The 17,448-nt window shown below is 40.8% G+C and overlaps 1 protein-coding gene across 2 annotated transcripts in view; it reads left to right on the top strand.

Annotated features, from left to right (window-relative positions):
- LOC143292492 (carbohydrate sulfotransferase 11-like) overlaps positions 1-7,440 on the top strand; it is a 40,916-nt gene extending 33,476 nt beyond the window's left edge. For both annotated transcript variants that reach the window (XM_076602828.1, XM_076602827.1), the window contains exons 5-6: positions 4,145-4,269; positions 4,685-7,440. In XM_076602828.1, the coding sequence (XP_076458943.1) occupies positions 4,145-4,269; positions 4,685-5,516 (957 nt within the window). In that variant the 3' untranslated portion in view covers positions 5,517-7,440. The remainder of the gene's footprint in view (positions 1-4,144; positions 4,270-4,684) is intronic.
- The last annotated feature ends 10,008 nt before the right edge of the window (positions 7,441-17,448 follow it).

The raw sequence follows: 17,448 nt of genomic DNA, 5'->3' as shown, positions 1-17,448 counted from the left end.
CACATAATTACCGTGTCACAATACTGAACTCAAATTATTATCATTGTACTGAAAACATTATCACAATACTCAACTCCAATTATTACCACAGTACTGAAAACCACATCCCAACACTCACCTCTAATCTCACAGTACAAAAACTATATCAGAAGACACAACTCCAATAACACACTACTTAAAACCATATCAGGTTACTTTACTCCTTTATTGCAATGCATGAACCCTCTCATAATACGTAACTCCACTATTGCATTGCTTAAAAACCCTATCTTAACACGTAACTCCACTATCGCAATGCATAAACCCTATCACAACACGTAACTCCACTATCGCAATGCATAGAAACCCTATCACAACACGTAACTCCACTATCGCAATGCATAAAAACCCTATGACAACACGTAACTCCACTATCGCATTGCTTAAAAACCCTATCACAACACGTAACTCCACTATAGCATTGCTTAAAAACCCTGTCACGCCACTTAACTCCACTCTCAAGAGTTCTTAAAAACCTATCATGACACTTGACTCCACTTTTGCAGTACTGAAAAAACCTATCACATCACGCAACTCCACTATCGCAACGCTTAAAAACCTATCACGACACTTAACTCCTCTGTCTCAGCTTCTTAAAACCCTGTCACAATAATTAACTCCGCTATCGCATTTTTTAAAACCCTGTCACAACACTTGAGTCCAGTCTCTCAGCTTTTTAAAACTTTGTCACAATACTTAACTCCACTATCGCAGCCGCAGCTTTTTAAAACCCTTTCACAACACTTGACTCCACTATCGCAGCCTTTTAAAACCCTGTCACGACACTTAACTCCACTATCGCAGCTATAAAAACCATGTCACAAGAGTTAACTCTATTATCGCAGCTTTTAAAACCCTATCACGACACTTAACACCACTAACGCAGCTTTTAAAACCCTTTCATAACACTTCAGTATCGCATCTTTTAAAACCCTTTCACAACACTTAACTATCGCATCTTTTAAAAACCTTTCACGATACTTTACAATCGCATCTATGAAAACCCTGTCACGACACTTAACTCCACTCTTCCAGTACTTAAAAACCTATTGCAACACTTAAATCCACTCTTGAAGTACTTAAAAACCATATCACAAGACGTAACTCCACTATAGCAACACTTAAAAACCTATCACTACACTCAACTCCAGTCTCGCAGCTTTTTAAAACCCTGTCACAACACTTAACTCCACTGTCACAGCTTTTTAAAACCCTATCACAATATTTAACTCCAGTCTTGCAACTTTTTAAAACCCTGTCACGACACTTAACTCCACTATCGCAGCTTTTTAAAACCCTCTCACACTTAACTCCACTACTGCAGCTTTTTTAAAAGCCTTTCACAATACTTCATTCCATATGCAGATCTTTAAAACCCTTTCACGTCACTTTACTCCGCTATCACAGCTTTTTAAAACTCTATCACGACACTTAATTCCACTATCGAAGCTTTTTTTAACCCTGTATCGACACTTAACTCCACTATCGCAGCTTTTTGGAAACCCTATCACAATGCCAAACTCCACTATCGCAGCTTTTTAAGACCCTACCATGACACTTAACTCCATTATCGCAGCTTTTTATAACCCTATCACAATGCCAAACTCCACTATCGCAGCCTTTTAAGACCCTGCCATGACACTTAACTCCATTATCGCAGCTTTTTATAACCCTGTCACAATGCCGAACTCCACTATCGCAGATTTTTAAGACCCTACCATGACACTTAACTCCATTATCGCAGCTTTTTGTAACCCTATCACAATGCCAAACTCCACTATCGCAGCTTTTTAAGACCCTACCATGACACTTAACTCCATTATCGCAGCTTTTTATAACCCTATCACAATGCCAAACTCCACTATCGCAGCTTTTTAAGACCCTACCATGACACTCAACTCCATTATTGCAGCTTTTTATAACCCTATCACAATGCCAAACTCCACTATCGCAGCTTTTTAAGACCCTACCATGACACTTAACTCCATTATCGCAGCTTTTTATAACCCTATCACAATGCCGAACTCCACTATCGCAGTTTTTTTAAAACCCTGTCACGACAGTTACTTCCACTATCACAGCTATTTGAAAACCCTATCACAATACTTAACTCAATTCTCGCAGCTATTATTAAAACCCTGTGACAATAATGAACTACACTATCACAGCTTTTTAAAACCCCGTGACAATACTTAACTCCACTATCGCAGTTTTTTAAAACCCTATCATGACACTTAACTCTACTCTTGCAGCTATTATTCAAAAACCCTATCACAACACTGACTACACTATCGCAGCTTTTATCAAAACCTTGTCACAATACTGAACGACACTGTCGCAGCTTTTTAAAACCCTATGACGCCACATAACTCCGCTATCGCAGTTGTTTTTTTTTAACCCTGTGACGACACTTAACTCTACTATACAATTTTTTTTTAATTCCTTTTCACGAGAGTTACTTCCACTATCACAGCTTTTTTAAACCCTATCTCAATACTTAACTCCACTCTTACAGCTATTGTTAAAACTTATCACAATACTGAACTACACTATTACAGCTATTATCAAAACCCCGTGCTTACCACGCAATTACTGAACTACACTATCGCAGCTTTTTAAAACCCTTTGACCATACTCAACTCCACTATCGCAGCTTTTTAAAACCCAATCACGACACTTAACTCCACAATCGAAGCTTTTTAAAAACCCTGTCACGAGAGTTAACTCCACTATCACAGTTTTTAAAACCCTATCACGACACTTAACTCTACTCTTGCAGCTATTATTCAAAAACTTACCACAATACTGAACTACACTATCGCAGCTTTTTAAAACCCTGTGACCATACTTAACTCCACTATCGCAGCTTTTTAAAACCCTATCACGACACTTAACTCTCTCCATACGAACGGCGAAAGAGACGACGTTAACAGCGTTTTACCCCAATTACCATCATGAAAATATTGCAAGCGGAAAGCTCTTATACTGAAGAGGTGAATGTTGACAAAGAATACCACAATTCTGACGACGGAAGCTAAAAGTTGGGTCATTCAGACACCCACTGGACATCCGAGGGGTCTGTGTAGAGGAGAAGAGAGGACTGGTCGTACTGAGTGAGTTAACCCACTAAAATCCACTGTCGCAGCTTTTCTTTTTATACCCTGTCATGACACTTAACTCCACTGTCGCAGCTTTTTTTATACCCTGTCATGACACTTAACTCCACTGTCGCAGCTTTTTTTATACCCTGTCATGACACTTAACTCCACTGTCGCAGCTTTTTTTTTTATACCCTGTCATGACACTTAACTCCACTGTCGCAGCTTTTTTTTTATACCCTGTCATGACACTTAACTCCACTGTCGCAGCTTTTTTTATACCCTGTCATGACACTTAACTCCACTGTCGCAGCTTTTTTTTGTACCCTGTCATGACACTTAACTCCACTGTCGCAGCTTTTTTTATACCCTGTCATGACACTTAACTCCACTGTCGCAGCTTTTTTTTTATACCCTGCCATGACACTTAACTCCACTGTCGCAGCTTTTTTTTTATATCCTGTCATGACACTTAACTCCACTGTCGCAGCTTTTTTTATACCCTGTCATGACACTTAACTCCACTGTCGCAGCTTTTTTATATACCCTGTCATGACACTTAACTGCACTGTCGCAGCTTTTTTTTTATACCCTGTCATGACACTTAACTCCACTGTCGCAGCTTTTTTTTTATACCCTGTCATGACACTTAACTCCACTGTCGCAGTTTTTTTTATACCCTGTCATGACACTTAACTCCACTGTCGCAGCTTTTTTTTTTATACCCTGTCATGACACTTAACTCCACTGTCGCAGCTTTTTTTTATACCCTGTCATGACACTTAACTCCACTGTCGCAGCTTTTTTTATACCCTGTCATGACACTTAACTCCACTGTCGCAGCTTTTTTTTATACCCTGTCATGACACTTAACTCCACTGTCGCAGCTTTTTTTATACCCTGTCATGACACTTAACTCCACTGTCGCAGCTTTTTTTATACCCTGTCATGACACTTAACTCCACTGTCGCAGCTTTGTTTCAATCTTATCACACTACTGACGCCAGGTTGGCTGCACCTTCTGGTTGAACGTGTTCCGCTTCCTCCACGGGGACACAGGCAAGAAGAACATCTCCTCGCCCTTCGACATCCCCCGCATGGTCACCCACGGCGGTGGCCGGAAGAGCATGAAGTGAGCATGAGTGTGTTGTGTTGGTAGTGGTGTAGTAATAGTGTGGTGTGTGTGTGTGCGCGCGCGCGTGTGTGTATGTGTGTGAGTGTGTGTGTGTGAGAGAGAGAGAGAGAGAGAGAGAGAGATATACATATAGATATAGTGTGTGTGTGTGTGCGTGTGTGTATGTGACTAATGTATGTATATCTATCTATACATATATATGTGTGTGTGTGTGGATATGTATCATATATGTAGATAAATAGATAGATGGATAGATAGATGGATAGATAGATATTTGTGTGTGTGTGTGTGTGATGGCGAGGTGAAAGGAAACGCCACCAGAGCCAGAGACAAGAGACGGGACCCCCACACCACCCTCACCCTCACCCACCCCCAACAAAGCTGAAGCCACAGGGACTGCTGTGTGTTCCAGGTTTTTTACCACGAACTCCACCTTCGTCCCGAAGCACCTGGTGGACGACTTCCGCTTCATGTTCGTGCGGGATCCTTACAGCCGCCTGTGGTCAGCCTACTTGGACAAGTTCCTGCTAATCGACTTCTGGCGCACGGCGGGCGGTAACATCGTCAAGCTGCGCCCAAAAAAGGACGAGTCCACTAGGTGTGCCCGCGACATCTCCTTCAAGGAATTTGTGGAGTTCGTGGTAAAGCCCAGCAATCCCCACGTGATGAACGAGCACTGGCGGCCCATCCTGTACCTGTGCAGCCCCTGTCTCTACCACCCCCACGTCATCGGCAAGATGGAGACCTTCTCCCGGGACGCCGGCTACGTGCTAGGCCTCATGAACGCCACTTGGGTCCTGGAATCAGACGACCACCAGGAGCACGTGTACCGGGAAATGGATATGCTCATCGCCTACAACTTCCAGGTACTGAAGAGCAAGTTCTTCACCGACTGCACCAACGCCACCGACCTGTCGCGCCGCCTGTGGAGAACGTTCCAGATCAACGGCTACCTGCCCCAGGATGTGGACTTCCCGGACCCGGGGCCTAAAGGGATCGACCAGACCCGCTTCCAGGCCCTGGCCCACAACGCCTACAGGAACCGCCCCAACAAGTCCCCCGCCGAGTGGCGCCAACAGAGAGAGCAGATGATGGCGGATGCCTTCAGAGACATCTCCACAGAGACGATGGAGAAGCTGAAGAAACTCTACAAGTATGACTTTGAAATGTTCGGCTACGACCCAGAGCCAGCCAGTCTCTTCGGGTACAGAAAGAAACCAGTGAAGGAGACTGGGAAGTCATGACATCTGACTCCGCTCTTCAAAACTTGCCACCCATGTCAGCCTGTTCGTCTGTCTCTCTGTCTGGCTGCAAGTCTACAGCTACTTTTTTTTTTCTTCCTCCCTCTCCACCTCTCTCCCATTTTCTACCTCCCTTTCTCTCTCTCTCTCTTGTTTTCTTTGATAAAAGGTCAGCATAAAATGATGGTGTTTAGACCACAGGGCTTTGTCATCGCAAGCCTGGGACTGTGTATTGTAGACAGATAATACAAGGATGGAAACCTTTGCTGTGCTGAAGTGATTTGCTGTTTACTGGAGCAGTGGGTTCTTTTTCAATGCGCCAAGTGCATTGCTGCACACGGGACCTCGGTTTACCGTCTTATCCTAAAGACAAGCTCAGTTTGATTTTCTATTCAAACTTGGGAGAAAGGGTGAGAGCGGGATTCGAACCCAGACCCTCACAGACACTTTGTTGGGAGATAAGCGTATCAAACCATTCTGCCACATTCGAAAAGTGATGCCCTCCGGCAAAATCATGGAAAAAGAAATCCACTCTGATAGGTACACAGATACATAAGCATGCACTCAGGGTCTGACAAGCGCGTTGGGTTATGCTGCTGTCAGGCATCTGCCTGGCAGATGTGGTGTAGCATATATGGATTTGACCGAATGCAGTGACGCCTCCTTGAGAAACTGAATCTGAAACACACTGGAGCAGCGTTCCATGCCACCATCCGTCTGTGTCCCTCTGTCTCTTTCTGTGTCTGTCTGTCTGTCTGTTTGTCTGTCTCTTTCTGAAAATGAAATGGTGGGACCAGAAATAAATCAGGAAACAATTGAACACTGATGAGCAGTATGTTATTACTTTCTATGTCTGTGTTTGCTTATTCTTTGTATTTGTTTGTATTGATGGGAAACAAGGATTGTGTGCAGTGTATATATTTATTTGATCTGTCGGCCTGCCAATTCTGATGGGTCTGTTTACCTCAGCCCAGAAGATACCTGCACACTCCTCAAAATGAAAATCACAGTGTCTCGAGACCAAAGCATGAATTAATACATTACCATATTGATATTCATTTATTTATATATTTATTTATTCATTTATTTATTCATTTGTTTAATCATTCATTATTTGTTTTTGACACATCGACAACTTATTTGATTATTCATTTATTCTCCTGTTTTTCTATTTATTTATTCATTTATTTATCTGTTATTAATTTTTTTTAAATCCACTTAAAATATTCCTTTTTTGGTGGTGGTGGTGGTGGTGTTTTTTAACACTCCATATAACATGTAAATAACACAATATGTCGGTTGGTCATTAATTTAACGTCTGTTCACTAAAGTGATTTTAGACGGGGGAAAAGTGTGTGAAGTGATTGTGTTTATGTGTATGGGAACGTGGTTCGAAATGTATACAATTGCAAATGTGACAAGAAGCAGACTTTTAGAATGGATAAGGAAATCTGGGGGATGGAAACAAACTGTTGAATCCAATTAATTAACTATAAAATAGACTATTAAAAACAGTTAAGAGTCTAATGTCAGAATACTTAAGGTAATTAGCTGTTGGATATTTAGATAAACTAACAACAACAAAATCGTAAGATAACGACCAATAGTTAAATATTTTTGTAACCGAGTTGTTGGAAAAAAGAAAAAAAAAAAGGAATGAACTCTTTTAACTGAACGCAAAAATGTGTGATTTTGTTATTTTCTGTCAGCATTTGCATACAATATTCCTGGTATATTTTGTTCTCAAGGAGTCAATTTTCATCTATAAATAAGAATCTGTATTTCCTTACTGACGCTGAACTGAATGTTTATTGTGTTCATTTCAAACTTTGTGTAGTTGTTTTCTTTTAAGGTTATATTTGAATACAAGTCGTCAGCAAGAGTGTAACATTCTTGTAGAGACAGAGGAAGTTTTATGTAGTTTAGATCTAATTTGTTCTTTGCTCCCCTAACTCGCAGCTATGTCAACCCTATCATTGTAATAAAAAGAACAGTTAGATGGTATCCAGCAGAAAGTTATCTCTGTAACTCCAGTTGAAAGAAAGCGAATTAATGGCTTTTTTCTAATATAATTTCTTGTCGTGTTTGCAGTTTTAACGATTCAAGAACTTGAAGTATTGGTTTTGAATCAACACAAAAAACGAATTTGCAGTGTCACCCGGAGAAAGCTTACCAGGTATTTCAAAGCAATCAGTATAGCAGAATGTTCAGCAGTAAAAATTGATTAGTTTGGTCAATGTGGAATAATTTCTCTTATTTTTAAATCTGGTATTATACAGACCGAGCCTGCTTTACTTCTAATTAACAAACTAACTATACATATTTTCGAATGATTTGAGTAACTAATTTCGATGTGTTTCGATGATTGATGACTTCCTGACAGATTTACATTATTTTCCTTTTTCAAATCCGTATGAAGAAATGTCAAAATGTGCTCTACTCAGATGTTGGGGAGAATGAAGGCCTTATAGATATTGGTTCCGTTGCGGGATCAGTACCAGCTCCACTCATGATATCGGCAGTAGTCTACAGACCTCCGTTGCTAGTAGGTATATTACTTGAGACGAAATTGATTTTGCTCGTTCGGGGAAATAAAAGTCTGATCTTATACTAGCTTCACATTTAGCATAATTGTTAGCGCTACTGTACTGCTTAGTGTGTGTTTGTGTGTGTGTGTGTGAAAAGGTATGGTGTGTGTGTGTGTGTGTGTGTGTGTGTGTGGTCGGGGAACAAGGGTTGCAAACGTGTGTGTCATATTACAGTTATTGATTTGTAATGAAACGTATTTTGAAAGAGTATTTTTTAAGAAAATGTTTTTCATGTAATTATTGGTTCTGCCTGTTGTTCATTGTAACCTGGTATGTCTTTGAATGAGATTTCCTTGTCTGATGTCATGAATACATAACTTGTGAAGCGGAATGGCGCTGTCTGATGTTTTGGAAAGAAAAGAGTTGTGCTGAACAGTAAGCTACTCTTCAGCTTGCATCTCTCTCTCCTTTTTTTTTTTTTTTTTTTTTTTCGCTTCTTATTGTGCATTTGTGTGTGCGTGTGCGCGCGCGTGTTTATGTGTATGTGTGTGCGTATGGGCGTTGAAGATAGTGGATATCGCTGCGAGTTTGGTGGGTTGGGGTTCAAACGGCCGGTCTGCATGTTTATATATGTGTTGTGCTCAGAGAGACAGAGAGAGGGGGAGAAAAACAGGCCCTGATGTCTTCGCTTTCCATATGCATATAAGCCTTTAGTCTGGCACCAGCGCAGTGTAAGACTTGCCAGAAGCATGTAAGCAGGCATCCGCACGCCGAAGGGACGTCACTGTTGATTTTCTTTGTAAATGACTTTAGTCCCACATAAACCCCCACGCCCCTCCACCCACTCACCCCAAACCCTCCAGTCCGCTCCTTCCTTAGCAAACTGGAAATACAAACGATAAAATCAAATTACAAAGCACCAATAAAACTCAAAAGATAAGTGTTTACAGTGATCCCTTCAGCTTCATGTGTATAGATGTACTGACCCATTGCGAAGACAGGCACACGCACGCACACACACGCACGCACGCGCGCGCACACACACACACACACACACACACACACACACACTTTACATGACCCGGCCATTACTATATGTTCTTTAACATTCTTATTCTAATCTTTAAAAAGAAACAAGAAGAAATGAACCACACAAATAGCAACCACACGAGAAAAAAGTCAACTACCTGATAACGAGAAGTGTATAATAAACGAAAGACGATTATGCAAGGAAATCATCATCATAAATCATCAAATATGAGAACCATTCAAGCAAAATATGTACGTATCTATGTTACCCATTACGGAAAGTTGTCATATATCTTCCATTCTGTAACATCTTCCGTGTCACGCGTGCTAAAGCGGACGTGCACCCTCCCCCCCAATACCCCACTACAGACGCCCCAACACAAACAAGCCCACGCCGAAATAGATTTTTTTTTTTTTTTTTTGCAATGCATTTAATGTGCGTATTTATGTATTTGTATGAATGTGTATTTAAAATGATCATAATAATAATAATATATATAATTACAAAAACAACAACAGAAGTAACTCTTATTTCCTTCAACAAAGTATCCAAAGGACACTGATGGATGTGGCCACACAGTCAATTATTAAAGAAACACATCAAGTTTACTCGGGAGCGCATCATCTCAACCCCACTCCCACCAATATTAAACAAAGGTAAGTATTATTTCAATCCAACACTTTCACTCTCCGCAAGTGAGCATCATGTATGTGTATGTGAGTGGATGTGAATATGTACAAGCAACAGCAACACACGCGCTTCAAAAACAAAACCCAGCGGTACAACTGCATCCGTGCTGAGCGAAAAGGAAAAGGGGACGATACGGATTCGACCCCCATCTGAACAAAAAATAAATAACAAAACACTGCAACCACAAGGTCGTCCGTGACATTCTGTATATCGATCGTAGTTAACACTAGAACTTAATATAATAAGATATCAATATTCTATGAGACAATCATTCTGAACTTACGTGTCCAAGAGCAATGGTTTAGGGTATACATCAGTGATATCCAGTTGTTTGGAAAATTTGAATGTTTATCCTATTTACTCTTCAATTCTATATCTGTGTTTATGTTAAAGGCTTTGCCAAATTGGGTTGTTTTTATCAAGTTTACGTTGATGTAAGTATTGTTTTGCCAGTGTGAAACTGATTATACGATAGCGTCAATCCCTATGTTTCTATATATCCAAGTAAAGCTAGAGTTTTTGTCGAAAGCATATTTGCAACATTTATACATTTCTCATTGACTATGGCAGTGAAATCTTAGCAGAACTGTTGAATGATTATGTATTGCCAGAACATATAATCATGATCAATACAATCCAGTCCTTTAATTGTCACGTGACAAAAGTTACAGCTGTCATTACATCTACCTCTCTCATCTCTGTAACATTGGCAATTGTTCCAATGCATTTGTGGGTAACTTTCACTCGGAACCTTTTCATTTTGACAGTTCTCCCAGTCTTTTTCGATGTTAATATCATATCGTGCCACCTTGCACAGCACCTTATAGTGTAAAGCTAATTTCAACAAGAGAATCATAATGTATAAGAGAGAGGGTGTGTGTCCATCGAAGCGTATGTGCGTTTAAATAATAAAGTAATGAAAATAAAAATTACTTACTTTTTCTATAAAAAAAAAAGTTTTATAAAAGACTGCGTGATTAATTAATCAATAAAATGATAACAACAATGGTGATGTCATTAACAAAACTATAGCTTAGTAATCTCCTGCACACACTGACAGATAAGCCTGCCTGCCTACTCATCCGTCGGACCGACGGGAGACTCCATCTTTGCTTAGTAATCTCCTGCAACCGACACAACTTATCGATGACTGCAGTTTCAGTAGCTCAAGGAGGCATCACTGCGTTCGGACAAATCCATATACGCTACACCACATCTGCCAAGCAGATGCCTGACCAGCAGCGTAACCCAACGCGCTTAGTCAGGCCTTGAAAAAAAAAAAAATATATATATATATATATATATACACATAGATAAGCGTACATACATAAATAAATAAATATTAATTATGATTAAAAAAAAAAAAAAGATTACTAGTAATGAAAATAATGATAAAATAATAATAATAATAAATAAATAAATAAGACAACAATGATGATAAATAAGCAAATAAATATAAAACATGAAGACACACATTCACACATACACCCACACTTGCATAACAGATATGCCCCAAAAAAGCAGTTTCACAGATATGAAAGCACAGTCAAACACATATAAACCTACATGAGCTCCAACACACACACACACACACACCACAAATTTCCCTGCACCTCCTCTACCCCCTCCTCCACACACTCATTTCTAGTCTGTGTATCGCAGCTTCCACGGCACACACACACACACACACACACACACACACACACACAGAGATGAACACTTACTTGTACAAGCACACACACACACGCCCATATCTCCCACCCCCAACCCCACACACATATATACAAAGATATATATATAATATATACGTTCCAATATCCTGATGCTCCCACAGTGTAGGCATGCATACACTCACATACCTCATCTTCTATCTCACCTCCTCCCTCCACCCCCACCTCCCCCTCACACACACACACAACACACACACACACACACACACACACACACATGCACAGAACTCTCCTGACACTTGTGTACACTTACACTCTCACGCATGCACAAACGCACTCAAAAACACAGACCCACACATACACACAAACACACACATACACACACGCACAGAGGCTGCCACTGATTGGCCGCAAGAGGGATGGGAAAAGATCTCTGATGCCAAGAATGTGGCGTCTAGTGTGTTGCTCAGTCTATTGTATTTGGAAAAGCCCACAAAGACTCTGTTCCGTTTTGAAGAAATTTGCGCAATGTTGGTTTGGAAATGATGCCGATATTTGTTTGATTTGCAAAGCATCGTGCTCTACCTTTCATGTTAGACTTACGGCCGCTCCCTCTCTCTGCTTTTATTTCTTTGAGGCGATCGATGGTGTGATGGCCTTGTACCTGTTCTTTTTTATATTCTTTGACTTTTCTGAGGATTTCCGATTTTCCTAGATGTAGGCCGCTCGTTGGTGTTGCGTTACCAGCAAGTCTGTCAGCTCGCTCATTTCCCTTAACTCCTGCATGTCCCGGGCAGTATGACCATGTGAGTTTTTTTATCTGAAAGTTGCGCATTGCCTTATGCCACTCTGGGCTTCCCATTCCGTTTTCAATTTTCTGTATGACTGCACAAAATCATGCACAAGACTGCAAAGAAAAATATATATAATGGATAAATGTGTAAACAAATACATGAGTAAATCAAAGAGAGAGAGGGTGGAGGGGTCTTGTTATGACAGTTTTCAACCTTTACCCTGAGAAAAGACAAACATGAAACCAGACAAACTAACAAAATTGATTGATTGATTGATTGATTGATGTGGATACTTATATAGCGCCTATCCTCGGTCAGAGACCAGGCTCAAAGCGCTTTACATACACGGAGACATTTGCACCACAGGCTGCCTACGTGGGTAGAGCCGACTGACGGCTGCCACTAGGCGCTCATCATTCGTTTCCTGTGTCATTCAATCAGATTTCAGACGCACACGCATACACACTCAGACAGACATGTAACATTTTACGTGTATGACCGTTTTTAATTATTTACCCCGCCATGTAGGCAGCCATACTCCGTTTTCGGGGGTGTGCATGCTGTGTATATTCTTTTTTCCATAACCCACCGAACGCTGACATGGATTACAGGATCTTTAACGTGCGTATTTGATCTTCTGCGTGCGCATACACACGAAGGGGGTTCAGGCACTAGCAGGTCTGCACATAATTATGTTGACCTGGGAGATCGGAAAAATCTCCACCCTTTACCCACCAGGTGCACCGACATTCGAACCCAGGACCCTCAGATTGAAAGTCCAACGCTTTAACCATTCGGCTATTGCACCCGTCATCATTGTTGTGAACATGAACAGCAAGAACTGCAGAACATGGTAATGACAGCGGCATATGAAACGTGGATACAGTGTACAGAGGTTGTCAATGGCATCATAATGAAAACATGTTCATTGTATGCTCGGCTTGCACTTCCAACGCCATACATAGACAATAAACCAGCACCCAACTGCAGCCAACGTGCAAACATGCCAACCCGCCACAACCGCCAGCACAGATACAAGCGCTCTCATAGTGATTGTTCTGGTCCAACATTCACAGGAAGCCATCTAACAAGTTCCTTCCTGACAAAAATAATCCTTGAATCGCGGACCCAGACAAACTGAGCATCCCCTCCAGAATGGAGACTGCCACCATGTCCTTCAGTCTAACGACAGCCCTCCATAAACCTGCCGATACGGAAGACGTTGACAGGAACACACGCCAGCATGGAAGTGGATGGGGATCGAAACTGATGTCAGTATGAGAGCAAAAAGGCCACAGGATCTGGGACAATTTTCTTTTCTATATTGATAATAAATTGGATTAAGATGATGACGATGGTGTTATGGGGGTCAATTTCAGGTATAGGACCACGTGACAAGACTGTACTCTATGCTTCTTTTCAACATATATCTCGGCCTAACAGCTAGACACCTGTAGTGTTGGTCACGGTCAGGACATTTTTACAACACTCCCGAAGACACAAACCTGAAGTGAATGATATTCGACCGTGTTGTCCTAGTCTATCCATCCGTGAGCCAATTGCATACTCTGAGTAACAACCGGCCACGGACTGAATAAATCCCCACCTCTGTTGGGATTCGAACCCGTGTCCTTCCAGTCGTTCCGGTGCGTGTCAGAAACTGTGGGTGCGGTTGGAAGGATCAGCTCATTGTCCCATCGGAACTGTCTCGTTGTGTCGTCATACGTAACACCAAGGTAAAAGACGAGCAATGAATCCACTCTGTCAGATATAAGACTTTTTCAAAAATCGCCAACGATAACATTTTTCATATTGTAGAGAATAGGCAAGCGTCCACCCGGGGACTCAACGGGCGTTTGCTTTCATTATAATTGTTTTGTGTGGGAAAAGGCATGTGTCTTCATAGCGTAACCGGTGATAACAGTGTTCATTTGGGCATCTGACATTACTGATTACGTTATACCTCAAGCGATCAGAGCTGTCGGTCGTGAAATGTTGAATGGTCACGAACACAACACTGGACAGTACTCAGGTCCTAAAACCCGGCCAAGAATGTGATCACATTCATTATAACTATTATGTCCCTTCTAGACATTGTCATTGCGGCAGTAGAGAGCGAGATATGCCAGTGCATGTGTAATATGGCATGACGCTACACACGTAAAGACGGACATAGGGTCTTGTGGGCAAGTTTCTATAATCAGGTCTCAGTATTTCATGTGACTGGCTAAAGAAAATCACTACTAATATTGCAAACACAATGTGCTCCAAATTTAAATGGGATGGAGTGGTTACTGATGCCACATAAAGAATACATTTGCCATTGGAATGTGGACTATAACCCAACCTCTACAACTGCAACAGAATCTTTTCATGGAACAAGAATCAGTATCAGTAGCACAAACATTTTGATCAGCCTGTGATTACAAACACTGAAGTTCTACTGTGCCATCTTATTTGCACTCTTGAAACGCCTGCCTTACATGACTGCTCAGTCAGTGAAATACATGTGTGTTAAGTTTTATACATGTATGTTTTCACTGCCACTCAGTGCTGGTAGGAGTGTCAAAGGTTAAACGTGTCTTTGATAGCAATGGAAAGGCTAACCTGCTGAACTGAGGCTAAGATCTGTTTCTTGTGATCCATCAGTACGGCTTGTATGGTGTTTAACATCTAGTGGCCAGTAGTGCTGAGCACGGAACTTACCGTGACATGTTGGCATTCAGTTGTTCTCTCTCTCTCTCTCTCTCTCTCTCTCTCTCTCTCTGGAAGGTCTAGGTTCGAATTCTGGTCTCTCCTTTTCTTCCACGTTTGGCTGATAAATCAAACTAAGTGTCTCAGTGGTCATTCGGATGAGACGATAAACCGAGGTCCCGTGTGCAACAGGCAATTACCGCACTGAAAAAAAAAACAAAAAAACTCGTGGCAACAAAAGTGTTGTCCTCTGCGAAATTCAGTATAAGAAATCAGTCCGCTCAACTGAATAGGTACACAAATATATATATATATGCATGCCTTCAAGGCCTGGCCAGCACGCTGGGTTATGCTGCTGTCAAGCATCTGCGCAGTATAGTAAGTGTAGCGTATGTGGATTTGTCCGAATGCGGTGACGCTTCCTTGAGAAACTGAAACGCCTGCCCAGCGAAGCTGAATGGACCATCAGTGCAAAACCAACGTCTGTCAAGAAATATCTGCGCATAAAAACTCAGTGTTGCAAACAGTACCGCCGCGGGTAGCTGTTGAGTCTTCAGAAATGAGTATTAATCTTCACTCAGTTTCTTGGAATGCTGTACATTGCATCAGTCTAATAGGAAGTTGTATCCAAAAGTCCAAGATACCGCAGAACATTCTATGTCAACAGAGACGAGAAGTGCTGATAACAGAAACCAGAGAAACATAGTGACTGCAGTTTAGTCCTCACACACACACACACACACACACACATACACACACACACACAACGTCACACACACACACACACACACACACACAACGTGACACACACACACACACACACACACACACACACACACACACACACACACACACACACACACAATAAGAGAATCTTTACCAACGAACATTCTTTTACCTTTTTGGTTTTTCTTTTTGACGAGCCGGCTGGCTAATAGCGGCAGCTGGCAACAAAATGAGAGATACTCGTGCCGCGTAAATATGGCTTTTTTTTTTTTCATTTTGCCATTTAAATGTATTTCAACCATTTGCATAAGGTATTATCAAAATAGTACGAATATGATAAATGTGAAAACAAATCATCGGGCATTGTAACTTATGCAAAAATAATAGGTATGTCAGGTAAGAAGGAATTATAACACGCTCGTGTTCACCGCATTCATCGCGGGCATTCTTTTTACTTCGTGAAGTTCATTTGAAGTTCACTGCGACCAGTAACATTGCTCAAAAGTTTGCTTCTGTTCAAAATATTAACCTGTATATATTTGTTATTCGAATTCTAAAGTAATAAAGTCACCCTTCGAAGTGAAAGTGTATCTCAAATTCGTTGCAGTAACACTCCATTTAATCTGTACTGATGACCGAGAGAGTACGAGGACTGTCGAATCAGAATAAGAATCAAATTTCAAATTTTCAGTTAAACACCTACGCAGTCACACAAATCACACACACTAAATTACATTAACAAAACAGAAAAATAACTTGAAACAATTCTCCCTGCGATAACGTTTCTGGCAGCAGCTATAATCATCATATAAAACTGAAATTTCCACTGAGACATTCCTACAAGCTGTTCTTCCATTAGGACTGAGTATAATAATAGCTGGAAGATATTTTTGCTGTGTGTATGAATTATTCACTTATTTCTTTATATAGATGGCAGTTGTCTTAGGAATGATGTTCATCTTCAGTTGTTAGACATCTGAGTTGAACTTGGTACTGACAGTCTCAGTTTCTTTTGGATGTTTGAATATCTACCCTTTTCTACTGCGAGATCATGGCAGGATATTCTTCACTTTGCACTGTGACTGCTTTTGATTTTAATCAAGATGTCCTTCACGTTGACAAGTTAGACAAGTTAGAAAGAACTTGAACGACAAACCGCTGGCCTTCTTGGAATGAAAAAGAAATTATAATGGAGTAGAAAGTATTTGGAATTTCCGAAGTCTTTCCATTGTTGGGTATGTGGAAAAACTGGATGGAAAGAAAGACCGGGTGTATATTGTGGGTAGAGAAGGAAACTTTTGGGCAGATGTAGAAACTTGAAAAAATGTGGGGGACAACTTTGTGCTCGCATCCCAACCTTAAAAAAAAATAAATAATAATAATAAAGAAAACAAAACAAGAAAACGGAAAAAAAAAACTATCTACAAGGAGAAATGCAAAATATAGATTAGAGAAAAATGCAGAAGAAACAAAATACATACTGGAAATAGAAAAGAAATGGACACCCTATGTCCGCCAGCATCCCAGATCCGATATGTGTGTGTGCCGTGTGTGTGTGTGTGTGTGTGTGTTTAAATAATCTCATTTACAAACTTTATTCCGCTTTGGTTGATTGACTGAATTTCTGTATGTGTGTATAAACAATAAATCACTGACATGTTTAAACATACATCTCAATTCAACATAAAAAAATAAAAGATTAAATGAATAAAATCAACAAACGAACTCGTCCATCATCTCGAGTCTTCATTCCCTTTGACCCCCTCTCTTCGTCATCAAATTATGCTGGTGAACTCTGAGTAA

The sequence above is a fragment of the Babylonia areolata genome, chromosome 18 (assembly GCF_041734735.1).
Source record: "Babylonia areolata isolate BAREFJ2019XMU chromosome 18, ASM4173473v1, whole genome shotgun sequence".
In the NCBI taxonomy this organism is placed as follows: Eukaryota; Metazoa; Mollusca; class Gastropoda; order Neogastropoda; family Buccinidae; genus Babylonia; species Babylonia areolata.
This window is presented reverse-complemented; position numbering and strand designations above follow the sequence as displayed.